The sequence below is a fragment of the Pholis gunnellus genome (genome assembly GCF_910591455.1).
Source record: "Pholis gunnellus genome assembly, chromosome: 18".
Classification (NCBI taxonomy): domain Eukaryota; kingdom Metazoa; phylum Chordata; class Actinopteri; order Perciformes; family Pholidae; genus Pholis; species Pholis gunnellus.
In genome coordinates, this window is record NC_136545.1 from 717122 (window position 1) to 745044 (window position 27923).

The 27923-nt window shown below is 41.8% G+C and overlaps 2 protein-coding genes across 3 annotated transcripts; one reads left to right on the plus strand and one right to left on the minus strand.

The window, feature by feature from the left end:
• Positions 1–781: 781 nt before the first annotated feature.
• Positions 782–5749, plus strand: psmb7 (proteasome 20S subunit beta 7). The gene is made up of 8 exons (XM_079179210.1): positions 782–851; positions 2055–2148; positions 2750–2847; positions 3543–3683; positions 3954–4069; positions 4320–4378; positions 4491–4642; positions 5551–5749. Exons 1-8 carry the CDS (start codon positions 790–792, stop codon positions 5654–5656), a joined length of 828 nt encoding a protein of 275 aa, XP_079035336.1. The 5' UTR covers positions 782–789; the 3' UTR covers positions 5657–5749.
• Positions 5750–6105: 356 nt separating this feature from the next.
• On the minus strand, positions 6106–27477 carry nek6 (NIMA-related kinase 6). Of its 2 annotated transcripts, XM_079178706.1 has the most exons (11): positions 27391–27475; positions 20285–20421; positions 18077–18177; positions 16732–16872; positions 14630–14692; positions 14313–14423; positions 13151–13259; positions 12566–12673; positions 12202–12296; positions 7883–7996; positions 6106–7588 (listed from the first exon to the last, which is right to left on the minus strand). In XM_079178706.1, the coding sequence occupies exons 3-11, from the start codon at positions 18152–18154 to the stop codon at positions 7478–7480; spliced, it is 930 nt and encodes a 309-aa protein (XP_079034832.1). In that variant the 5' UTR covers positions 18155–18177; positions 20285–20421; positions 27391–27475; the 3' UTR covers positions 6106–7477. The 2 variants fall into 2 exon arrangements, with proteins under 2 accessions (XP_079034832.1, XP_079034833.1); XM_079178707.1 differs by lacking the exon at positions 20285–20421 and having other exon boundaries at positions 27391–27477.
• Between the last annotated feature and the right edge of the window lie 446 nt (positions 27478–27923).

Below are 27923 nucleotides of genomic sequence, written 5' to 3' on the forward strand. Positions count from 1 at the left end.
ACATTCAATAAAAAGGGGCATATGAAATATTTTTTTGTAAAACAAGAAAAAAAAATGTCAGTATTTTTTTTTAGTTGATAAGTATTCTGAATGTTTGCACACTGTCTTAAATGAATGTCCTCTGTTCGGGTTTGTTAATTCTCACTACACCACAGTCATATCACTATGCTCAATGGATGCAAAACCTTTTGATCTCAGCTTCATGGGAGTTTTTGAGGCTTAATGATGCTTGTTTCCTTTAGCATTGACTGAAAGAGTTCCCTTATTCAGAGAATCACACTCGGCGCTGCAGGTGTCACTGTTGAAACTAATTTAATCAGAATTTCAATGATGGATTTTTTCCTAAGAATAGAAACATATTTTCTTCATAAATAATCATGAGATTGGGTAATGGTTTATTCAAATCAATGACTCTTTTTCTACATTCTGTTCTCCCTCTTGCCTTTGCCTCTATGGCCCATTCAGAGCAACAGAGAGGCGGACAAGATGGCAAAGGAAGCTGTTAAAAAGAGACATATAGAGGTAAACATCGATCTAAATCAGAAGGAAAGAACAAAAACTGATTCTAGAATATGGAAAATGAATAAAATGGCAGTTTGACTTGTCGAGAGACGCTGGTCTAGTAAAAAAGGATCCACAGTGTAGATGTCACACTAGTTCCAGAGGGGGCCAGCAATGCAACATAACGGATGACAGCTGCCAGTAAACCCCCGAAGAAGAGAAGAAGAAGAAGAAGACCAGATAGCCGCTTCCTCTACTTCCGGGAAACACAATCCTCAATTCACCAAGATGGCGACATTGGTAGTAAGCCAGTCACCGGTCGGGGGTTTCAGTTTCGAAAACTGCAAGAGGTGAGCGCTTTTCAATGGATGGAAATCAGATCAGAATAACTACATTACTGCGTTTAATAAGCTGTTACCCCTTTTATTAAGACGTTGGGTAGAGTAGACGTGTTTTTGATGCGGGTTTCTCAGTGATGCTAGCTCATGTTAACTTGGCTTCCATACAATGACTCAGGCATTTCCCACACGCTAGTTTTAACGTTAATGTTCACCTATCAAGCTAACCTTACACGTGTTATGGTTGCTCAAGTATATAACCTGGGTCTTACAATAAATACAAATATCACGGTGGAACTTTTCTTAACCACGATATTCAGCCCGATATCTGCGTAGATAACGTTAGCCGAGTACGGCAACGTTAAACTGACGTTAGCTAACGTCCGTTTATAAATCAAACACTGGAGACTTAACGCTACTGTGTGTCTGTGTATATAATTTTGCTGTCCATGTTAGTGCAATGCTCAGGTTATAAAGGTGTGTTTTACTGAGCAACGGTGCTGTTAGTGAACCCCAGATGGTGAAATTATGAAAGTCGTTATAATACCACTATAGTTCCAGTAAAATAATCTAACCGTATTAATTGATGTATATAGATTTAATTTCGAGATGTCAGAAGCTAACCTTGAGATTATTCCATAGTGACGGATCTGTTGTTGAAATCCTGTTTATGTGACTTGTCATTGTGTTTTGGCCTGATTATCACAATCACAAGACATGGAGCAATGATGCCTTCTATGCAGCAAGAAACAGTAATGGACACCTCAAGGGTTCAGGCAGAAATAGAGCGAAACATGTTCAGCACCACAGACAGTCATATAATTAACATATTTATTTAAAACTTAGTTTTTATCTACTATGTACTGAAAGTTGTATTTGTGGATGTGAAATTTAGCTAGAATGCTAAGATTTATAATACAATTCTGTTTTTGTGCTGTGAACTACAGACATAAAACCAAACGGCACATATTTGTGTGTGTGAAACTAAAATGTCAGAACAAATATATTGGAAAAATTCTTTGCCAACAATATGAGTAAGGACAGCTCCAAAACCAACATAAGGTTTGGTAGAGATCTAGAACATTCCTGCGGTCATGGCCTCACTGCTCAACATTTAGCTTTGTATAAAATTGTAGCCTCAGGTTATTAACATGTATTGTTAGGCTGCCAGTTTGCTTTACAGTGACACAGATATAACATTACATTTATTTTCAGAAATGCAGTTTTGGAAGGTGAAGCGAACAAAGTGGGATGCAGCTTACCTGCTGCTCGGAAAACAGGAACTACCATCTGTGGTGTTGTCTTCAAGGTGAGTGACGGGTAGCAGGTCGCATACAAAATCAGAATGAATGAGAATTCAAACCTACAATATTCTAGCATACTGAAGTTCATTGTGTGTTCTCTCTGCCTAGCATGAACACACAGGGTGATACTATAAGAGGAGGAGGAGGAGGTGATTTCATTTGTCTCACGCATACAGTTCTTACAGCAGCATAATCGGATAAACTAGACGCTTTAACAATGATGTCCCATTTCTATCATAACGTGGAGCATTTTAACATTTTACTGTTAAGCCTCGGGCCAACCACATCCTTGAGCCCTGTTCGCTTCAGATAATCAGAAAAAACATTCTGTTGTCTTTAGGTTGGTTCGGCGTCTAATACTGGTTGGCCATTCTGGTTAATCAAACCATGTTCTAATGCGCCCTCGTATAGGTTAACATGTAGGGGAAATGTGTGAGGTGAAGGAAGCAAGGGATTGAATTCTGACGGAATGCTCCAAGAGAAACCAACCAGAAGGTGTCAGCTGATGGGCTGATTGTTAGACGGAGTATTGTTTGACTTTGCTGAAAAGCACTAAAGCAAACCGCATCGCTGAGACTAAGTGGTGATCTGTGTTTCCCTGTGTAGGATGGCGTCATCCTCGGAGCCGACACCAGAGCCACTGAGGGCATGATCGTGGCAGACAAGAACTGCTCCAAGATCCACTACATCTCGCCCAACATTTAGTAAGTGAACTCTGACAGAGTAGGGCTGTGTTCGCTCATTATTGTCCTTGCACTGTTTCACACACAACCGTTTTCAAATGGAAAGATGAACTTTGGTGATGTGTGCTTAGGGTTAGAGTCTTCGTGGGCTGCAGGCCCCATCTTGGGAGGACAAACAAATGTTCTAATGCTAAACATAGTTTGTCACAAAACTTTTGTTGGATGATCTGTTATCAACATATTGTAACTTTAAGACCATTTTATGCCACTGACATAATGATACTATAATAGCATGATAATGCAAGTAAACCCTTTGAAAGAGCAATGACCTTTGGATTCTTAACAATATTCAGACATTGAAATGATATTAAAATATTCCAAAACAAAACGATAAAGACTCTCTGGCTCTGTTAACAAAGATGTGCAATGTGTGCACAGCGCCCAGCAAAACCCTGCTGTTTATTCTGCCACCATGCCGCTTAGTGACATTCTAATGTAAACAAACACACATGAGATAGATGCAGGTCAGCAAAGATCATCACGGTCATGTCCACTGGTTGTAAGGTAAGTGGATACTGTAGTTCTAGTGACAGGCATACACACCGTGGCTTTAAGAATCAAATCCGACTGTATAGTTTTTCTTCTTCTCGAGCTTCATGCGGTGAAGCCCAGGTTGTTGTCTAACTGACTGGTTGCCGTGTCGTTGTGTTGCCCAGCTGTTGTGGGGCAGGAACAGCTGCAGACACGGAGATGACCACTCAGATCATCTCCTCCAACCTGGAGCTGCACGCCCTCTCCACAGGCCGGCTGCCACGCGTGGCCACCGCCAACCGCATGCTGAAGCAAATGCTCTTCAGGTACACTCAACACACCGCGTCTGTCTTCACACACATTATCTATCGCCACACCGTATCTTCTACTACTACTATTGAGAAACTGTAACTACATCCAATAACCGGATAGACGATTCTGGTTATTCCAGTGAAATAAACACAAATGAAGTTACAGTTACTCAGAGTGATGCAGAAATTGGTATTGCCATTTATTTTCCCCAAATCAGTCTCATGTTTTCTACTTGCTTTGAACCGTGATATATGTGAGTGAATGTGCTGTGTGTGTTGGTTCAGGTATCAGGGCTACATCGGTGCTGCTCTGGTCCTGGGTGGAGTGGACTGTAACGGTCCTCACCTCTACAGCATCTACCCTCACGGCTCCACTGACAAGCTGCCCTACGTCACCATGGGTCAGTCTGCAGCACCACATGCACTTTCACCTCCACGTGGTTCTTTCAATGGATCTAAAACCTCTTCACATGTTTATGAAGTAATGTAAATAACCCCGGATGTCAGAGTTTTAAAAACCAAATGAAAGTTCCATCTACGAGCTTTAATATTCCTGCTTATTAATCTCAGAGTGTATAATAGTTGAGGGTTTTCCATAAAGCCCTCCAGGTCGTCCGTGTTCTGTATCTGAATACGTTTTCTTTTCTGAAGGCTCTGGGTCTCTGGCTGCCATGGCGGTGTTTGAGGACCGCTACAAGCCTGACATGGAGGTGAGTACGGCACACCACTCGCACACAACACAACAGCCCTCTCATACGGAGGTTGATACTTCCTGTAACGGCGTGCTGGTTTTCATTTGAGCATCGCTTTGTTTCTTTAAAGGAGGAGGAGGCCAAGCGGCTGGTGCGAGACGCCATCGCTGCGGGCATCTTTAACGACCTGGGCTCCGGCAGCAACATTGACCTGTGTGTCATCACCAAGGGCAAGCTGGACTACATCCGGCCCCACGATGAGGTCAACAAGAAGGGGGTCAGGTGAGAAATGAACCAGCGATGCCACAGAAACGGTTTCCTCCTGGATCTGTTCGCTCACATTATTTTGCTTTTGATTCCCAGCATGTTAAACAACCCGAGTGTTACTTTTGTGCGTTTTGGTCATCACTTCTGTTGAACATTTTGACTTTAAAGGTGCTCAATATGCAGCTCCTAGCATATCATGAATCTAGCGATACCATACGTAAGATGATATACTGTGATCATAGTGTAGAGAACACACCACCATATACATACAAAAAGTTTCCTTTTTTCATGCTATCAGAACAGTGGGATCTGTATTTACATAAATCAGTCCCACAACGTATATTGAGCACATGACTTCAGATGGTAATGTAGATGAAAATTATGAAACCAGCAGTTATACCAAAACAGCATCAATGTTTTACACACACACACACACACACACACACACACACACACACACACGGAAAGTTTGTTGAGATGGTGACATCAGGGATCCAGGATGAACAGCAGTGTAACAGAACGCACCGCGTCACCACTGAGCATGTAGGGATATCGCAGTCGTGATCTGAATTCATTAACTTCCTGTTACTCAGTGGATGACTTGTTGTCTCATTGCTTGTTCTGCTAGAAGAGTGAATGAGCTTGAAGGCGATCAGCCGTGAGTACAGATGCAGAGTGTTGTGCTAGAGTGCAGATCCTAACATCTCAATCTGCTACTAACAAGCTGTTTTAGTTTTTTTTGTAACTCTATCCACTCGGCCTGCTCACTTTGACTTACATCACTAACGTGCATGGCCGTTTCTGTTGGAGTTCTGTCTGAAGTGCATGCTGTGATGAACGTGGCAAGACCTGTTTAATGCAACAGTTCAGCTCTAGATAGAAATGAAACGTCATCATTCATGTACGTCTTCTCCCCGATGTAGAACTGGCGACTACAAGTACAAAAGAGGAACCACCGGTGTGTTGTCCAAGACCACGCTGAACCTGGAGGTCGTGGAGGAAACTGTACAGACCATGGACACCTCCTAAAATACTGACCATGTGTCCCTTGATGTACCCCTCAAAATTCCGAACACAATGGCATGTTTTTTCCATGATTTACAATAAAAGTGTTTAAGTTGATTCATGTTTTTGTTCACTTCTTTCTTAAAGTTGTTTGAGGGACCCCGTAGATCCAGGGTCGGCAACACGCAGCTCCGGAGCCGCATGCGGCTCTTCGGCCCCTCTGCTGTGGCTCCCTGAAGCTACATCAACACTAATACGTTTAATACGAGTTTTAACAAACACACATGTTGAATCACACATAAAAGAATGTCACTTCCACACAGTGAGGCATACAGCGTATTAATAAACAGCCCAGGTGTCCTATCATATCGGGAATGAAAGCGTTGGATCAGTGAATCCACATATTTAAACAAATTTCTCATTTGGTACCATCTATCAAAATGACGTTCACAGCATCTCGTTTCTTTGACAGTTTCACAGTAACAGTTATCTTTATTTACACATATAAACTTTGTACAACTCTGTGTGGTTAGACTTGTAAAAACTGATTCAGTAAAAGATACTGCAGCACTCGATAGTGTGTTTTGTTCCCCAGGGATAATGATGATGAATACATTGTTTTTATCACAAGGTCGTCCTTTACTCAAACAAAAGATGGTTTATGCAGTTCTTTCCTTCTGTCAACACTGAAAATGATATGCACAAGTATTAAGGATACATAAAGATCATTACAAATTCAAAACATGGCGGGTTAAGTATTACATCCAGGAGCAGGGACAGTTACTTCACACTGAGACTGGGCAACCAGGAAAAGACTACAGGAAGCTGCTCGTCTCAGCCCCGTCAGCTACAGATCTCTCTTCACTGTCTCGGTATACACAGGTGACTTCAAATGTTACTTCAGAGCCTTAGTGCTGCACTTCTAGAATGTGCGGGGACTTGCGAGACAGATCAGAAAAAGGGATGGTCAAACACTGAGATACCAGAGAGGCACTTGATCCCACATTTCCTATAATGCACCACAATAGAATCTTTTGTTAAAGACTCTCGCTGCCTTATAAAAATCCCCGTCTTTCAAACTCCAATTCCCAAATGTTCAAACTCAGGCTTTGTGTTATATATATATATATCTGTATTCTGCACGCCCGCACTGAGATGATTTGATTTGAGCAGACATGACGAAGTTCCTCCAGGGACACTGTAAAACCAGTCTACACACAAGTAGGCCCTTTGGTATTGGCAGACACCCAAACTTACGGAGACCAGCTGGTGAACATAGTGGAGCATTTAGCATCTAAAGGGACAGATCATTTTCTCAGGGGTTGGTGGGGACCACAAACAGAGCTAAAAGGAGAGCGAGTATCAGACTTCCAGTCATCAGGTGGACACAAACATGACTCCAAATGAATGCTAATGTTGCTCTGTTTCTGCCACTTGAGTCAATGGAACTAATATTGCCAATATGTCAAAGTTGTGTTTTAAGCATCAAGCTATCGACAAAAATTGACAAAATAATTTTGTTTTTTATTACAATGACAGGAATATTTGAATTCCCAATATCTACTGCCCTCGCTTTACCCGACACACAGGGTATGAACTTGGAATGCAACCCCTGTGGAGTTGTCGGAAAAAAGCTTTGGGAGACGCGGCTCTCTATCCTCAGCTAAAGGAAAGGGCATAAATGCAGCCACTACACCACTAATGCACCTCTTCATATCCCCCATGACAGAAAATACGTGGAAGTCTTTCCATGGTCTTCCTCCTGTCGAGATGAAGGTAAGGCAAACACCTTTCTGCGAACGCCAAGTGGTTAGAGGTCCTCAGACTGAGGGGGGGGAATGCTGCTCAGGTGCTGGAAGTCCACATGCACATCTGTTTGGCGATCTGCAGCACAAAGACGATGTCCGGCCGCTGGTCTGGTTCTGGGTTGATGCACATACTAACCAGGTCCCGCAGCTGTGGAAAGTTTTTCTTACTGTTAACACGTCCCATGACAAGTCCCTCTGTCATTTTATTCTTAAACTACAATTACCGCCTCAAGGTTGTATGCCTCCACCAACCAGTAATGTTGCACTTTACATCCATGTCCAACATATATTTATGATAGTGATTCATTATAGAGAGAATGAAAATATAGACAAAAATAACTGGATTCGTCCTTATTGATGCTGTTGGTGTTAGTTTGAGACTACATTGACCTTTAAAGTTGATATCTGTGTTCACAGCCTAACAGTCGGTGTGTTGCTCTACCTTCTCAGAGTAATGGTCAGATGGGAGGGGAGGGTAATCGCACTGCTCAATCTTCTGGCAGAGGGCGAGGAGGTTCATCTTGTCCCCGTAAAACGGACTCTGCAGCGCTGCCATCTGGAGACAGAGGAAGACGGGCTGGATCAGGGAAATTCTTAGAAGTAGTGGTGTGTGTGTGTGTGTGTGTGTGTGTGTGTGTGTGTGTGTGTGTGTGTGTACAGTGAACACTGGAAACGAAAACAATGCAAAAGACCAACTCGGACTACCCCGTCCACTAACACCCTATAACATTGCTCTTGAATAACTTCCAATACATTAATGCCTTAAGTAACAAGGGACAATGATAGTCTGTCTGATCATCTCTCCAGTCATACACTTTACACATACCGAGATATGACACCTGCAGTCTGAGGTGTAGATAGTGGAGAGGAATGGCTCCAGTACAGTTCCCTGAGGTGCACCAGTGCCCCTTATCACCATCTCAGAGGCACAGCTACTCTGACACACCGTGCCAACGGGGTAGTCCATGATCCAGTTCACTGTACATGACTCTAACCCTGATTCTCCACTTGGCGGCAGTTTTTGGCCCGCCCTTGCAAATCGGAGCCCAAGCACTACGTGTGAACGGTTCATAGATGCGAGCCAAAGAGGCTTCCTGATGCATCGCAGAAGCATTCCATGTATAAATGAAATATCTGGACCTGTTGGGGACTGACAGCCAATGAGAGCACAAGACAGCGGTTGAGGGGTAACCTGGAGGAGGGGTCGCCTGTAACAATAGGAACAGCACGGACAAAAGTTGTTGTTGCACTTGGAGGATATAGGCTATACATAGTAAAGATGTGTGGACACAGGCTATTTTTGTGAACTCGTACCAACGACAACATCAACAAGCATGACTACAAGGAAAGTTCAGCAGATTGCTTGAACAAAAGAAATCCTACATGGTATAACGTCATTTCCTGTGACACTTCTAGTGTGCGTTTCCATGACAAAACGTAGTCTGGAGATCAGAAAAGCAGTTTTCAGGGTCCTTAGGTGCAGCAGAAGCCTTTTAAGGGTCCTCATGACATGTGACGTATAGGTGCCACAGGTGTGTAGTCTTTTCAGAGTGCTGGGACATCCGTTCTTTGGCACCGAAACCATGCAAGAGGTCTTCCATAGTGTAGAAAGATTTAAGAAGTAAACCTAAACCTAAAGTTTGCAGGCACAGTAGATTAGTTTATTCTGAGCCTGGAGAACTCCCTTTCCACCTGGCTTAGGGTTAGGGTTGGGACAGGGGGTGGCAGAGGTGAGGTGCAGTGAGTTGTGATCCAGCAGTGGTTGATATGTTGTGGAGGGTCATCACCACCAGGCGATCTGCAGGGCCATCGCCTGGTGGTAGAAAACTTAAGAAAGCGGCCAATTTTTGAAGAAATGGTGGCGTGAAAGCTGGATGTTGAAAAGCTCAATTGCTGTCAAACTCAATTGCTGGCTTAAATATGTAAGAAGAAAGTGAAGTAGTAGGAATAGTTGAAACAAAGGAATGGGTATAATTTGTATAATGTGTCTGTCTGTGTGTGTCTGTCTGTCTGTGTGTGTGTGTCTGTCTGTGTGTGTCTGTCTGTCTGTGTGTGTGTCTGTCTGTGTGTGTCTGTCTGTCCGTGTGTGTGTCTGTCTGTGTGTGTCTGTCTGTCTGTGTGTGTGTCTGTCTGTGTGTGTCTGTCTGTCCGTGTGTGTGTCTGTCTGTGTGTGTCTGTCTGTCTGTGTGTGTGTGTCTGTCTGTGTGTGTCTGTCTGTCTGTGTGTGTGTGTCTGTCTGTGTGTGTCTGTCTGTCTGTGTGTGTCTGTGTGTGTCTGTCTGTCTCTGTGTGTGTGTGTGTGTGTGTGTGTGTGTGTGATGTCAAACTGCACTATTTAGCTCATCTCAATCAGCTGTGTGTCTCCTGCTGTACTCAAAGTTTGCCATGGTGATGGCAACTGATACTGTACGTCACTGCTGGATCAGACAGTTCACTTCATAGAGATTAATCTGAGGCCCACCTCTAACTGAGAGGAGCTTTCAATATTTGCAATGACATTGATATAAATGAATCCCTTTCCCACTTCTTCCACTATTCCTACTACTTCACCTTCTTCTTACACATTTAAGCCAGTGATTCGGTGTAGCGTCTGCTTCTCAGCATCCAGGTTTCACACTGCAGGTGAATCTTCAGAAACTGCCTCCTGTAGTACTTCCATGTAATTGTTCCTCCTCTGATGTTAAAAAAGAAGAGGAGAGGGAGGTATGAAGAGTGAGAAAGTGTCTGGTGTCTCATGTGGTGGATGTGGTGATGCAGCCAGAGAAGAAATGAGACACATAATGCTGCTCATTCAGTCTCTGTTGGCCTGTCAAAACATCCTCACATGCACAGAGAATACGCAGAGCACAGAGGACTGTGACACCATTGTCTCTGGGGAAAGGCTGTCTCAACAATGCATTCCAATGAAACACAGGGAAATGTGACAAAGAATAGAATTATGTCCACAATGATGACCAGCATCTGGCTGGACAGATGCAGGGAAAGCAGCTAACTAGCCTGCAAACTAGAGCTAGCTACACTCTTTGAAAGTTTAAAATCAGGAAAGCTAATAAAATAATTAACTCGTATTCTAAACGCAATGAGCAGTCAAAGTGAAGTTAGAAAACACATTTCTTTCTATTCTCTTTTCTGCATTGTCCTAAAGGACACCCAGTGTGAACGCATAAGGCCCATCACAACACCCTCCCGTACTGTTTCCCTTTAACACACAGAGCAGACAGGACTGACGCATGGCATCTACTCTACTTCTCTCTTGATTTATTACCTCAGTAAACATTGTAAACATGAGTTTATGGTCTCAATCTCTAGTTTCAAGTCTTCTTCAATACAGCATGATGTTCATTTAGTAAATGATGGTCCATTTAGAGTCACACAGGCCATAAAGCAGGGGATGCTTTAGGGCGGGGCTACCTGTGACTGACAGGTTGCTGCCGCTACCAGTCTCTACATCACTCCTCCACATTCCAAATATGGCAACTTCTGGTCATCGGTTGCGGAAAAACAAGATGGCGACGGCCATAATCTGAGATGACGGCAGCGAAAACACCGAACTCAAGGCTTCAAAACATCAGTCCACAAATCAATGTGTGATGTCACGATAACTACGTCCACTTCTTATATACAGTCTGTGATTCCAGCAGAAGAGCAGTCGTGGAAAATAATCTTTTTAACCTCCCGGTGAGAAATCATCGAGATGAGAAAACTCTTAAAATATAAAAACATATTTATTTAACAGACACTAATGATAATTCAGCTGAATGGATAGAGCTCTTTCCCCACAGATGGTTCGGAGGTCTAACAACAAGGAATAGACAAAAACAGAGTATATGCACGTTATCTCGTCTCCTCCCTTCACCCCCCCCTTCGCAGATGTCGTCCTCCTCTGTCTGCCGCTGCACAGACCAAGGCCGGTTCCCAGCCTTTTCGTGGGAAGAGGGTTAGGTGGTGAAATAACACTACAGCAAGTCAGAAATGCTAAAATACCGATGAACTCATTTATCGTTAGGTTTTAAATGAGCCTGGTTGGCCTCATCTACATATATGCAGGTTTAAGCGATACAAGTTATACCTAAAAGAACGATATGATAAATTTCCACAACAACGGACACCTGAAAATGCAGCCAATATGCTTTTCTAATGGTGTAGACCAGGGGTGTCAAACTCATTTTCACTCTGGGCCGCATCAGCATCATGGTTGCCTCCAAAGGGGCCGGTTGTCAGCGGGGGGGGGGGGGGGGGGGGGGGTGCTGCTGCTGCTTGCGGGAGGGCGACTGTTGCATCTGTTGGAGCTCCGCCGTGCATGATACAGAGAGCAGAGGATAATTGTAAATGTATCAAGTCTGACTTTTTACATTTTTTTGCTGGCGGATTCGCGGGCCACATAAAATGACGTGGCGGGCCGGGGGTTTGACGCACCATTAGACCTACTGCTGGTCATCATTTCTATGCCTCTGCGTCGGGGACCACCATGGCTGTAGCCGGTATGTTTCCCAGTTGTCTTTCAGTCCGTCCCATTCTCGTGAACGCGATATCTATCGATAATCTTTTCATAATTAGCACAAACCTCCACTCAGACTGAAGGATGAACTGATCGGCGAGGGCACACAGACGCGAGGCAGCAATTCTAGTCATTAGTATCTTGAGATGTAATAAACTTTGCAGTCTCCAGGGCCATAGCAGGGCTTCTTCTCTTTGCAGGGCAAGAAAGTTATCGTTTATTATTATTCACTATCAATAAGGGTCTAAGTGTATGTGATCTTACCTCGTACAGAAGACATCCCAGGGACCAGATGTCAGACTTAAAATTGTATCCGTTCTCATGGATCCTCTCCGGTGACATGTAGTAAGGTGTCCCCACTGAGACGGAGAGGGAAGTAAACAAATGATCATTTAGTTCAAAAGTGATAACTTCTTCATTGCCTTCACAATCTAGCACATAAAATCAACGCCTATCATAGTATTGATCAGATTTGATTTAAAATTAGTTTCAAATAGGTCTGTCATTTGTTGAATCAGCACAAAATTATACAACTGAGCTGCGTCTTATTGTTTTTGCATGAATGCGTGTGTATGTATGTATGTGTGCTCTGTATATACATGCAGAGTATGTGTTGCATGTGCTTTACCTAAGGAGTGTGCTGCCGTGGTTTTAGAGCTGAAGAAGCGGCCTAATCCCAGGTCACCCAGCTTTACCTCCCCTGTGGCAGTTATGAACACGTTGGCTGGCTTGATATCTGGTTCACACACACACACACACACACACACACACACACACACACACACACACACACACACACACACACACACACACACACACACACACACACACACACACACACACACACACACACACACACACACACACACACACACACACACACACACACACACATTTAAACCAATCAATGCACAGCAATAAACCTGAAATGTTTAGACAGAGCTTATCAGAACATTGTAAGCTGTAGAGAAAGATGAGCTATGTTAAGTACTGTGTTTGAATATTGACTGTAGAGTAACAATTGAAGTAAGAAAGAGTCAAAGAAAACAAAACTATGAAAGTTAACAGAGCTGAGAGGACGGTTTGGGTAGAGCAGAGAAATGGATGACAGCATGAAACATATCAGTAGAAACAAAATATGGAGATGATGAAGTGTGCATGGCGTGAATGAGGACTGAGAGGAGGAAGAGTAAAGCAGTGAGTAGCGGTTTACCACGGTGCATTACTCTGCGTGAATGCATGTGCTCCAGAGCGCTGCAGAGCTGCACGAAATATTTCCATATGGTCCTCTCTGGGATGAGGCGCCTCTTCTTTTTGAAGTACTAAACAGATAGAAGGCAGGATTATTAGTCCATAAAAAGTTACAATGTTTAACTGAAAAATGCTACGTGTAGTATATTTACGGCAGGGCCACACTGCAGTGTGAGCAGCGCGTGTGTATATTGTAACCTCTTGCTTTTTCTTTTGGCGCCCACGTTAACAGATTAGAGCAGCCAAACCGCCCGCATAAACCATGCAAAGTATAGAGTGAAAATAATCTCTTGACAGTTTATTGACATCATACCAACATTACTACAATTTCAAAATCTATATCTGTAGAACAAGTCACAGACATGAAAAGGGCAATATGTATTTAGCTAAACACTTCCGTTTCCATTTCAATATTTAAGCCCTTTAGCATCTTTCTGTGGACAGAATCTCTTCATTTGCTAACAAGGCTTTTTTATGAAATATTTGCAGGACAGTGTTGTGGAAAATGCAGTGACTGTCACATCTTTTAATTGTGGATTGATATTATTTACAAATGAGCACACAGTTCTTAATCTTTTTCGGTGTAAAATGAATATAAATGTAATTTATAATGAAATTAAATGAAACTCTATGCAGAAAGAAGCCACGCTGTCGGTGTGGACAGCACATGAGTGAGAGATGCAACCGTCACACGTTGCTCATGCAGGCAGTGTGACCCGAGAGTTATGGGAACCAATTCAATACAAAGGTTATCTAAAATATGAATGTTGGTAAAAGGGAGTGCATTATGGAGAGAACTGACTCTGCTTAGTCAGACTGGCCAATAGCGTAGCATCGGCCGGACAACTAACACTTCTGCTCCACACTAGACTTTAATGCAATGGATTTATATATTTTTCATTTTCAGGCTGGTTTTGTGGATATGGAGCTAGTCGTGGTTAAATGTAGTGTAAAAGTGATAATGTTGGATAACATTTCTTCAGGGAGGGCAGTTAGTGACAGTGTGGGCTCCATGATAGCCCTGAGAGCTTGATGGAGTAGCAGCTGGGGGTGGGGCTTAGCAAAGGGTCAATTCACAGGGATCTCATTTTCAAACCCATGCAGAATATCTGGTGATTTCTGACCTTTATCATCTGGGACAGATCTCCAGCATCCGCCAGCTCCAGAACAATGTTGAGCTCATTATCTTCAATGAAGGAGTCGAGGTATTTGATCACATTGGGGTGATTCAGTTGCTGCGATGAATGAACGAACAGAAGGGAAATTGTTCTTGGCAGGCACTAATCTGTTATTTGTTCATGTTAACACAACATACAGCTGAGCTCAAAGTGATCTCACTCTTATCCTCATATTTCCCTCTAAACAATGCAGGAAAACCTTTCAATAAGTCATGTGTCTCACTGACCCACTGAACACAACGGTAATGTTTGCTCATCTTTACCTTTAGTAGATCTATCTCTTTGATGCAGTCCTGACGGGCCTTGGCATCCATCATCTCAAAGATCTGCAGTGACAAAGATATAAGTTAACATGAATTTATGAGTTCTGGTAATGGACCCACACTCTTCGACCAATTCCATTATCTTGCGCAATATTGACCAATTAGGGAATCACTGTGATAATGGAGCGAGATAAACCAATTCCAAGTTGCAGGCCACAACACAACGCTCCTTCTGTTCCCAATGCCTCTAATCTTTAGGCTTTTAAACTTTAGGGACAAAGTACGGTTGATGAGGGCTGCACAGAAAAGTGATGTACGGGACACATCATGTAATGTAATGTCCCTTTACAGCAGCGGGGATGAAGTATGGCGAAGTGAAGCCACGACTCCAGGCACAGGGAATAGAAATAGGCTTACTCTTACACTTACTAAGATAATCAAGCTGCACAACGGGCAAACGGACGCGTGTTTGAAGCTCTTGAGCAGGTTGAAGAACTTCTCCACTAAAGAAAAAGACATCTATGATGGCTAAACAAGGCTCGTTAACATATTGAAATCATTCAGTGGAGCCTCACACTTTCCCATTTTGACTGACCTACACAGGACATTCTAAAGTTTCGTTGGGTTTGGTGCTTCGTTTTGTTCTCAGTTTGTTTGGGACTGAACAAGGACGACCTATCGTAGCCTAAATAAGATGCAGACTACGATTATGTTTTTCCTTTAAATAGATACTATTAGCTTTCCTCCTTTTGTAGATACATTTGCATCGCTGTTGACGGTAATTACAACACAGTTCACGTACATCCAGCTTATGTTCAAGGCTGTTCTTCAGTTCCAGCTGTGGTAGCCTCTTGACATGGGCCTAGTGAGTGCTGAAATGTAGCTCATTTCATGTTTAAGATCCTGAAGGAATATGAACAAAACTAGAAAGAATATTTTATTTCATCTATCAAACTAGAATGCAACAATCTTAACTGGAGACGTTCTGTTTTGTCTCCCCTCAAGTATCTGGATTGGTCAGTTGTATGTTTTAACTCCTTTTACAGGTTCGGTTGAGGAATGGCCTACGAGCTGCTAAATGTAAAGGGTTGGAAGGACTGCACAGGTTTCTAGTATGTCTAGACATGGTATATTGAAAAATCGACATTTTATTTTATTCTTACACTGTAAAATGTTCCGCTAAGGACAAACTATGTAGTGCTGGCGGCTGTGACACTTAACCCCAAGTGTCTCCTGATGTGCAGGTGGCACCTATAGCACAGTAGCCTCTGCCATCAGTGAGTGAATGTTTTTGTGAATGTATGAGTATTGACACAGTGTAAAGCGCTATGAGTGGTTGGAAGACTAGAAAGGTGTTATACAAATTCAATTCCATTGACCAAGTCCTTGTAATGGTGACTTTAGCGATTTCCATTCACGTGTTTTATGCGCATTAGGAAAAGCTGTATAGAAATGGCAAAAGTTGACAAAATTTCCTCAATAGCACAAAAACCAAACCAGTTGATGGAAACCTGCCTAAATCACATTTCTTTTTGCGACATGTCAAAAGTTTGCTTACAATTCGCTTGACAATTGAATGGAAACACGCAACTGTTTCCAAATGACCTCAAACATATCAACTCTGGTAGCAGCAGCGACCTGTCAATCACAGTAAGCCCGCCCTAAAGCATCCCCTGCTTTATGGTCTGTTTGACTCTAAATGGACCATCATTTACTAAATGAACATCATGCTGTATTGAAGAAGACTTGAGACTAGAGATTGAGACCATAAACTCATGTTTACAATGTTTACTGAGGTAATAAATCAAGAGAGAAGTAGAGTCATTTTCTCATAGACTTCTATACAACCAGAGGAGTCGCCCCCTGGTGGACATTAGAGAGAATGTACGTTTTAAGACACTTCAGCATCAGCTTCATTCGGCAGAACCAAAGAAATGCCGCCTGGTTTTGCCACTTTTGGCAATCTTGATGATCCATAAAATATTAACACTATTAAATTGACCAGTTGATAAAATCACATGCACTGTGCTAACAATCTTGACATACGTATGAATTTAGAATTGAGAATAAGGTCCTGCAGCAGTATCTGCTGAGTGCTGTACCTGGACTTTCTTGAGGGCAACCAGCTGTCCCTCAAGCAGGTACGTGGCTTTGTAGACCTCACTGAACTGGCCCCGACCAATCTTCTTCTCAATCCGGAAGTTTGCCAGAGTGCAGAAGTACTTACAGCTTGGCACGTTTTTCTGTACATGAAAACACCACATTAAAAGGTCTAACAATGTAGTGCATTAAAATGCATCAGGAAGCTTAGTTGCATCGAATAAATCTCACTCTCTGGAAAATGGCTAAATGCTTAACTGTGGCTTTTAAATGATGATGATGGAACCGAAGCGCAAATACAGTCCTGCCAACAAACAGCAATTACTGTACATTTGGGGTGTAAGATGATATCGATACAGTCGAGTATTAAGATGTTATGTTTTGTGATACTGTAATCTATTTTCAAAAACACCATCGATTAATATAATTCATAGTTTACATGCAATGATTGGTGGCAGACAGTGGCTCAGATTGTACAAAAAGTAGTGCTATAATGTTGGATGTTACAGGAACTGTGACAAATGTCAATGCAGATCCCACTGTTCTGACTGCATAAAAAAAATTTAAATAAATTCCTAAAATTAGGTTAAAAAAAGAAAATCGCAATATGTCGAATTGTAACACCTTTACAATATTACAGTTTTTTTCCAATACACAACCCTAATAACTTCATCACTGAGTAGCCATCGATGTCCCCCTTCTACTTATTATTATTATTGTACAGTTCAAACATGTTTGTGGTTCTGTCTGTTTGGAACTTAACAGAGTCTGAGAGGGTTTTTCTAAATAATGGGGAATACATTGCATTGTCCGGATGTCCAAAGCAGACAATACAGACAAATCAATTTATAGAGCTATAACATTAATCATTTGACAATTTTGGGAAATCTGCGTGTCTTCTTTCTTGTCTCAGCATAAAGGCTAAAAACAGGGGCACACAGTTAGCCTGGCTCTGTCTAAAAGTGAAAACCTGACAACGCTCTACCAGCACCTCTAAAGCTCACGATGAACTAGTTGTATCTCTTGTGGTTAAACGGGGTGTAATGTACCAGAATATCTCTGTGCCGGGTAGTGACTTCCTGGACGTTCTGCTGGTTGTCTGGCAACCTCACAGTGAACGATGAGGTTATGATACCAAGAAACTACTGCACCCAGTGAAAACGTCTTTTTTCTAAGATTATATGTAATGGAGTAAATTAGTGAGCTTTTAGATGTGCTGGTAGTTGGATTTTACTGCATTTAATCAGCGTTAATCTAGTTGTTTCCAGTTTTCATGCCAAGCTTTTAGAATATTTTCTAAAGCTCAAATACGTTGAACCTGTCTAATGATTTAGTTGAAGGACCTACCTGATCCTCCTGACCGGGTATTTTGTAGAGATGGTTCTGGTTGTCTAAGGTGGGCTGGTTGTTGTTCTGCGCCTCCATGGTAGCATCACAACCACCAACTCCTGTAACAGAGAAGATAAATTATCAAATCTTCAATTATTCAGCACATTTATAGTCTCAGAGCATTTTAACATAAGATTATTTTTTTAACTATTGACTCGAGTGATAAGAGGCAGGAGAGAGATAAAGCATGACAGCAAGGTGACCTGATTGCTGGCTGCACGTGGCCCACATGAGTTAAACTGATTTACAGCAGGAAACGCCAGTGATACCACATCTCTGTGTCACTTAATGTATCATCAAAACTTTCATACTGACTGTGCCACATGACACTGTGTGGGTGTGTGTGTGTGTGTTAACTAATAAGCTAAAGGAATATGCACATGCTGACATTTGCAATATTGCAAAGACCGGTAAGTACTTTAAGAACTTCTTCTGACAAGCAGAGCTCAATAAGAAAATCGCCCAAATCACTGTATTGTGTTATGGAATTGGTAACACTGAAAGGTTAACGCTTGTACCAAATTTCATTAAAATCTGCTATGATACAAAGAGAAATGAATCTTCTGAATATCTTCCCTTTCTACTGTACTACCTGTAAACAGAGTAGACAGACTGACTACAGTGAAAGGCATTTTGCTGTAAAAGAGGCAACTAGAGCAGTGGTTCCTTTAGGACATGGAGGCAAAGGATGGAGATGTCTGTTGGCTAGTAATTCTGTGCGCATGTCCAGCACTTTGGTCCACGGCAGATAACTACTGGCTTATTATTGACCTAAACTGTGATGTAGATAATCATGATGTATGAACAGATTAGTTCTTAAGTGGCTTGTACGAGTGATTTAGGAGAACCTATTTAGAATTTCCTCTTGGGTACAAACAGACATTACGAGTGGTCGAGACCTGTCCTGAGACTCATGTGCAATTAGTCTGTTGTTTTCAAAAGATAAGTTTCTTACTCATGGATTGTATAATGAATTACTTTGAAGGCATTTTGAGATTGAAAACTCATATAATTACACTTCACAGTTGTATTGACATTATCCTGTTTGACTCTGCAATGTGAATTATAGACCCATAGAGTTTAAAAGTATCCACATAGCTTAATGATCTCACCGGTTTCATCGTCTATTGATGCTATTGTACAACACTGCACTATTAATATGTTGTCTTAAATGATTTGACCCCTCCCGTTGCAGTCAGCTATCGTCTTGTGTTATTTCAGTGACAGTTTGACCTTCAGGTGACGGGTCCTCTACAGGACTCTTCTTTGGTCTCCATTACTGGTCTTCATTTTATGACACTCCTTATATGGTGTTATTGGGGCGTTTATTATGCTAATTGACTACTGATGAACATGTGCTCACGTATGCACAGCTGGCCTTCATCATGTTTACGCTGCTCATTTACACAATTATCTGAAGTTAGGAGCGTTTACTGAAGGCCACCATAGGAAAAAAGTAGGAGGAAGTTCAGATAAGAATACCGAAATGTTCTTGCATGAGGTCAAATGTTTCTAAATCATCTAAATGCACATCTGTGATTTTTCTGTACTAACATGTCTTGTATTTCTGCTGCCCCTGCCTATGAGCTACCACCATAGACTCACTTTCATATGTGTGGAAAGTGAATTCTGACATCAAACCATTCATTTTTATATAAGAACAAGGTCCTAGTGATAAAAATACATATAGTTTTAGCATAAATGCATTAACTGTTACCAAAATATGTAACAATGATTAATAAGTCTCAAGACGCTCCAAAAATATACATGGTAAATTTGGTAAATGGAATTTGTATACTAGAGGACAGTGATGGCACTTGTCTTTGGCAATCAGAAATAATCATAATACATATTAAATAAACAGAATTTAACTTGTGTTGAATCTACGTCAGGGGAACACAGAAGAGGAAGAGAGCTTTAACATTGACCAATCACATCGCATTAATGCACCATTCAGCAGCTGAGAGTTTGGGAAGCACAACGGAACACGTGAAGCAATTCAGTAGCTGTTCTTTGTATTTTGATTGGGAGACCCTACTTATGAACGCTTCTTAATTAGTTCATTAGCATTGATCCCAAAGTCACCGGAAAACATAAAATTGAATCTGCTGGTTCCAACAGCCAGGGGAAAAGTTGTGCTGGAGGTAATGGCCAGCAGATTCTCACCTCATTTTCTGGTCTGCTCGGCCGTACGTGGCGGCAGAGATGCTGGCAGCGTTTGCCAGACACGGTGGAGTTCTGTTTCTTTCTTCTAAAGATGGCTGGATGTGGGCCTTTGGGCCGTTTTGGGGTTTCTTCAGAGGCTGAAGAGAAGAAAGAGATGGTCACCGGTGCTCCTTTCAACTCTCACCACTGCAGCCTGTACTCTCTACTCTACTGACCATCACTCCATACCTAAAGATTAATCCACTGGTATCAGTTCATCTACAAAACTATCATTGGTAAAAAAAACTCATATCTCCACTTACTACCCGTCACCTCCAACAGTAACCGTAATTTACGCTCCAGCTACTTCATCAACATGGTCATTCCAAAAGTCTGCAGTCTGCTGCTCCAAGCGACTGGAACGAGTTACAAAAGAAGCTAAATCTCTATGATCACTGCACCTGGTTTGAGTTTGCTTCTCCAGGAACACCGTTTGTTTTTATATATTGAACATATTGTGATGTTGTAATTTTTGGATGAGATTGTTTGAGATGTTTACATTTTTTACTTTGTTTTGTAATAACTTGCTGCCTTTTTGGCCAGGGGGTCATTGTAAATGTGAACTGGTTCTTGACTTATCTGGTATAAAATATTTGAAAGCTGGCCCTCCTCAGTTGCTGAATGATACTCAAACATCTGATATCATATCATATATCATATCATCTACATGCAGATTAATGAGTGAAATCAACTCAATATATGTCAGTATCAAAGCAAGTCCACTGTCTTAAGAGGTCCTCAGGAATGTGTAAAGGAGGAGGAGTTAAGCAGCCACCCAGACAGATGTGGTTCCTGCTGTTAAACAAGCTTCCTACATTTTCTGTAAGTTAGTTAAGCATAACACATCAATTCATGTATATTTCATTTCGCATTGAAAAGTCAGCCTCTGTGTCCTCTGTTCCCAGAGTTGACAGTATGTGTGTGTGCGCGTGTGTGTGTGCGTGCGACACATCCTGGAATGCAGGATATTGGCCCTAAAAGAGGGTCTGCAGGAACGTTTCCTGACTCAGAGATCACAGTTCTCTATAAGAAGTAAAATCACCAATATTTGCTAGTAAATAGAAAATAAATAACAATTCCATATCCATACATGACTGCTAGTGGAGCTTACAGAGCAAAAAGAAAATGAGCTTTAATCTACCTTAGTTTGAGCTGGACTACATATGCTGTGAACTAACTGCTAAATCACAGTGCTCATCGCTCTTTTCTGACAGTGGAGTTGAGGCTCGCTGGGTGTCTGTGGTGATGACTCATGATGATAGAGGCCGTGCTCCAGTTTGAACTGGAAATGAGATGGCCATTGCCTAACGAGCGGATCACTGAGAGCAAGCCACAGAGTGAGCTAGTGAGTGACGAGCGTGCCTTCCTCTCTCTAAACCAACACGTTGAAATCCGTAGCGTTCACAATTTCTGATTTCCTGGAGGTACTATTGCCAAGTACTGATGTATTAATAACTTTTGACCACAAATAGCTTCTAAAATGTCATGTTGAACCCCCACCCCACCCTTTAAGCATTTAGCTGAGTGTACATGTGCTAACTTGTGTTCACCTTAACATACTCAGCTCCACTAACCATTAAAATGTTGGCAATGCCTCATGCCATGACTTAGGTTACATGTCGGGCTGCTGTTAATGAGGACTGTGCTGTTGTTGGCATGCAAGGTTCGAAAATCTCTCACACGCCGAAGATTTCATGATTTCTTTCAATGGTCGACTGTAACACATCGCCTCAGCCAGAAAACTGTTGAATATATTTTAGAACAGCGCTGTGTTTAGGGGTGTTAAACAATTAACTAGGGCTGTACTCAACCATTATTTCTGCAGCGATTCATCAAACGACTATTTTTTATATTAGTCTATTCATCTAAAGACTCATTTATTGATTGTTAGAAAATGATATCTTCTATTTTTCCAGATAACTAATTTACCCAAAAGAAATAAAAAAAATTTAGTTTTATACATTTCATGCACTCGCACCTACTCCCTCGATCCCTGCTTCTTTTCTATCTCTCATTCACACACACAAACACACACACACACACACACACACGCACTAGTCAGGAAGCGAACCTTAATAAACTTTACAAGAATGTCGGTTCTTGATCCTAGTGACACCATGTGAGCTGGTGCGTCAGATTCATAGAGTCGGCTCCTGTGTGATCCATGGTGAAGTTGCAGGGTATAATGCTGTAGTATTGTAGTATAATCATGAACAAATATGATGGGTGTCATCCAGCAGATCAACCGCATTCAGAGGCAGTCTGAGCAACATCGGTGTTTCGACACATGGACTTTACTTTGGCGGGCTGCCTAGGTATATTAAAGGCCACCCAATCTATTTTTGGGGACCCATATTAGCTTCTTTATTTTTTTATCCGTCCAAGAGAACGAAGCCGTCCACTATTGGCAAATTAGTGGACTATGGTGACAGGATGCCGCTGAGGAGCAGATAGAGCTCGGCTGCCCGGGCTGGACCCACGGTGGGACTACCACGGTGTGCCGTGCGTAGCCTCTGGCTAACGACACCAGACCAGAAAGGTAAGCTATAGTAAACTAAACCCCAAAAAACAAATCATGCACACGCAAGGACCTCACTTCAACCCACTTGTCATTCAAATTCAGAATAATACCAGGAAAGAACAGTGACTGCAACCAGACCCTGAGAGGGGCCTTCCTTGGGACTTTTTTATATTTCTGTTCACATGTTCAACATGAGCCCACACATCTGTTTCCTCTTCCTGTCCCAATGAAAATCTGCCCTCAAATGAATGCTACAGAAACCTCTGTGAATATATTTGTACATATGTGTGTTCACACTGTGATAGACTGGCAGCCAGAGCAGGGTGCACCCTGCCTCCTGCCCAAAGCATGCTGGGATAGACTCTAGCCCCCTGCAGTGGAGTTAGTCACGAGTCCACCGCAGTTAGAGAGATAACACCCGCAAACACCATTCCAGTACTTCAAAGGAACTTTAAGCAGACATTTCACCGGGAAGCTATCAGCCAATGCAAAGCGTTCTCAGGTGTTTCTGTGGGTGCAACATGCATCACAGACAGGACTGCCAGGTGACACGACAATAAGGTCAACTGTAAGACAAATGAACTGGACTTAAAATAATTCTATTAAAATCAAAATAACAAGAAAACATGCCAAATTAAACGTTTGGGGTTATGTCACCCAGTTTATTACACACACATTACCCACCCACCAGAAAAATTGGCGCAAAACCTTCCTTCAGCTACTTTACTCACACTCCACACAAACACTCAGGTGTGACTTCTGTTTAAAAAAGGTAATAAAAGGCTGATGAACTTTTCGAACTAGCGGAATGAAACGAGGGACTAAAAGGCCCTTTTATACATTCCGATTTGCGTTTTCACCACATCTTAAGAACTGTAGATTAGGCAATTAGATAGATATAGGATTTGAAAAACAAAGGCATCTTTTGAGGTACTTTTTTCACAGGACTCATTCCTCACAATTTCCGACAATCTCGCAAGAGGTTTAATGTTAGGCATTGACCTCCGATGGTTGAGGTTACCAAGACAGCGTTTGAGATTGTTTTTACACATTAGAACAGAGTCATCCTGTTCTTTGTGTTTACTGTTTTGAGTTTGATTAAATTAATGAAGGAAAAGCAGACATGTAGAGGTGGAAAAGGAGACTTTAAACTCCAGAGCGCCTGTCTCCACAGTAGATGATCTGCTGAGTGTATGATGGTTATTCACAGTGAAAGAGCATGTTCATTTAATATAGCCATGTCTTTGGTGGAAGATGAGATGAACTAATGAACCTGAACGCTCACACACTATCTTAGGGCACCTGGCATGGCTAGTGCAATCAGCCACTGTCTATTCCATCTCCGCCTCCAAAGTCTCAAATCAATCAACTTGATGAGCAATCTTGAGCAGTTGCCAACACGTGGGGGGGGTCAAGCTCATATTGATCCTGGAGTAATTCTTTGTTTTGTGAATGAAGCGATACCCGAGTTGTTAAAGTGCCAGTGTCTGTGTTTGACCAGTCAATGATGGCGGGGGCTGCAACCTCTGCCTCAAAAGTTCCTGAACCATCAGAGAGCACTAACCCCATAACAGGTACTTCTTTTACACCTGGACCTTTTGTACAGGAACTAAATTCAGTCGCTGGTTTCACCGGTCGAAGCATAGGTTTACGTTTAGTTCCTTAGTTCTTCAAAAGGTTCTCGTTTCCCTGGTTAATATTTAACCGTCAGTTAAACAGTTAAAAAAAGATATCACATTTTTTTTTTAAAAGCAGAGCAAAACTGAGAGAGGCATCACTTATTAGCTGAAATGTCAGCCCAATTTATGTGAGCCTGGGCGCCCTCTCTCTGAAGAGAATAAATTAAACATCAATTTAAATAAAAATTCAATTTCACACTTAAATCACAATAGAAAAGGGACACTTCAAATGTTAATTGTCAGGATTGCTCTACTACACTTTGCTCACATCTCACCGTTTTCCTTTCTGCTTTCGTGCTCTGGTAGGAAACCAGGGGAGTAATTGGTCAAAACTTAAATAGGAAGTAAAACTCACTACTCACTACTACTGTATGTAGTATGTCAAATAAGATCAGAATCAAAATGAGAACCAGAAAGGTTTATGGCCAAGAATGTTACGCATACAAGGATTTGGGCTTGGTGATTGGTGCGTGACAATAAACACAGTGCAATAGTAAAATACATAAACAAACAAACAAAGAGTACGTTAAGACATGTATGGTATTAAAAGTGACAAGTGTGTATTTACAGAGTAGAGTTGTGCAAGGACATTGAATTGATTTCAACAGCCCTGTTGTTATTGATACACGATCAGTATCGGCCCAGTATCCTGACTTAAGTGACATCACTTGAGTCAGTGGTAATTAATAGAATCTTTGCATCAAAATAGGAATAAGAATCTTCTTAGAGGCAGAGGTCAAATAAATGGCACAAGCTGCATGCAAAAAGTTAATAAAATAAAAATAAATGTGTTGAACATAAATCACTGATCAACAGTCCCTTGTACAACATCCGAGCAACAGTTTCTTTGCTTTACAAAGTTGTCTTTTTGGATTCAACTGAAGAGCCACCTCTTCAAGTTCAGTATATTTAAACACAACTAAGTTCCTTGTTCTCAGCACCAAAATACTCTAATGTTAGTCATCTCTCGGTCTTTCCACTTCCTTTCTGATGCTTTCAGATCAGTTTTATTTTTCAACAGCACCTTTGCTTTACTTCATGAATGAAATTTAGCACCATTGGTAACCCTATCAATTTGATTTATTCTTCTATTTATTGTGGAATGTTGATTAATTTATAGTACATTATCCTCCTTCCTGCTCAGGAAATTCTCAGAACTTTTGATCATCTGACACAATATATTGACTTCAAGTATTTTTTATGTTATTTATTAAACCATTGCTGTATCTAGAGAGTTTTGCCTTGTTTTTGGCACAAAACACATAACCTTGCAGACTACGCATAAACAGTATTCTCGCACGAACAGACTATTTTAGCTTAAGATGCATGTGTTTGGTAAGAAGTGAGAATACGACCGGATAAAAGAGACTTGAAATATACTGCATAAGTTGTGTGAGAGTTAAGTCACACTGAGTCAACTGATATTTTGATTTATTTTCGAGGTTGTTAAACGTGGCCCCCATTTACTTTAATTCATCAAGACCTTTCTCAATTTTTGGTTTATTTGTTCACCATGGAAGCGTACGAACACGAGGTAACACGGGACAAGTAATAACCTTACAAATGATCATTTGGCGTCAAGGGCTGGGCAAGGTAGAGAAAATCCTACATCACAATTTTTTTGACCAAATACCTCGATCAGAAATATTGCAATTAATAAAATCCGTAATCCAATATTCTTAACCATACTACCAAATCTAACTGCATTTGTCTTTTTTCAAACTTTAGAGACACTTCTTCCAAACCTCAAATAGCCATAAGGACGGAGAATAACGGTCGAGCTGCATGTCAGCGAGGACATGTGAAGACATGGCTTTCCGCTTGATTGATACAAACCAGCTCAGTCACCCGGGACACCGGCTCCACTGTCACAGCTGACACGTGAGTCATTTTAGCCCATTACAGGCATCCTCATAACTTCACCGCCACCCACCCCACACCCGGCCCCCTTTCCAGCCTGCAGCCAGTGTTCACCCCTGCTGTTACTACAGTATTCCACGTAATGTTCCTTTATACCCACAGACATCCACAAACCACACACACCATAAACACAGATATGAGGCTTTGCTTTCACACTGCATGTAAAATGTATAATGTTAACAGGCTGTTCTCCTCGCTTGGAGAAATAAGAGTCTGTGTTGCAATAAGCCAGCACACTTGGTCCCTAAACGTAGTCTTAAACTGTATAGTATCACATTTTATGCCATAGGCCATACTCAATAGCTCTTTAACTAAACTTGAACGGAAAGGAAAAGGTGACAATGTTCCATTGTAATGTAATTATATGTATGAGGTTTCAAATGAGTTGTATTGAAGACTAGGCTATAATTTTTCTAAATGCCGTTTTCTGAAAAATAACCTGCAAAAGTTAGGAATGAATTGCATAACTTAATTTAAGTAAGTTATAGACTGACAGGGAGTCATGCTTTAAACTGACTTAATTCAGTGACCAAGTGCCAAGGCAAAATGTGACCAGTGAAATTGAATATGAAATTCATTCTCAATAGTCCGAGCTATTGGTTATCTGTCCTGGCCTGACATTGCACTGGTGCTGCATAGAATTCAGTTATTACTTTAAAGCAGATAGCAGGAATCGATGCAGCATCGTTTCCGTCCAGGGTAACGGGTAAATATCATTTCCATATGGTCGTAAAGAGCCGCGGGCTAACTTGGTTGCTAGCTAGATGTGCGCCCACGAGCCTTTTTGCCACTTTCCAAATAGAGTAAACAGACTGTAACGTTGCCCCCTAGTTTGTGAAGACGTCTCATACGACAATACCACACGAGTTAATGTCAACAGTTCGCTCGTGCATGACTCAAGCCAGCTAGCGGTTTACAGAAGTGTCCCGGATGGAAATGATTCTTACCTGAAGAGGAGTTAGTAATGTCCTACTCACTTGAAACAGTTTCTACTAGTTACATTTGTCCGCGTTGTTGCGCAACTCCTCACCGACAGACAGACTCCCTCCCTCGAGTCTCCCTCCCTCTGTCTCTCCCTCTCTCTCTTTCACGCGCGCGCTGTTTCTCTGTGGTTAGTGCCGCTGCTGCCACACAGGCTGCTCAACGGAGACTGCTTAACAAGTTTACCGAATAAGATAACCCATGGATGTGCAAAGAGAACCCAAAGTGGTGGTGAGGTTGCTGTTGCAAGTGTTTGTTGAAAAGTAGGTCAAAAGTCACAGCTCCCTCTCTCGTCACTCGGCCCCTTGCACCCCACGTGCATGGCCCTATCCCACATAGGGCCATTGACGATATATGATATGAGTGTATTTACGCACATGACAAGTATAACAAACGCAATAGGTAGTCATATGAGTATTAAAGTATTATCTAATTCTTCGATTCTTTCTATTTTTGGCCTTGTTCAGACTGCCAGCCCAGATTAGATAGATTGATAGTT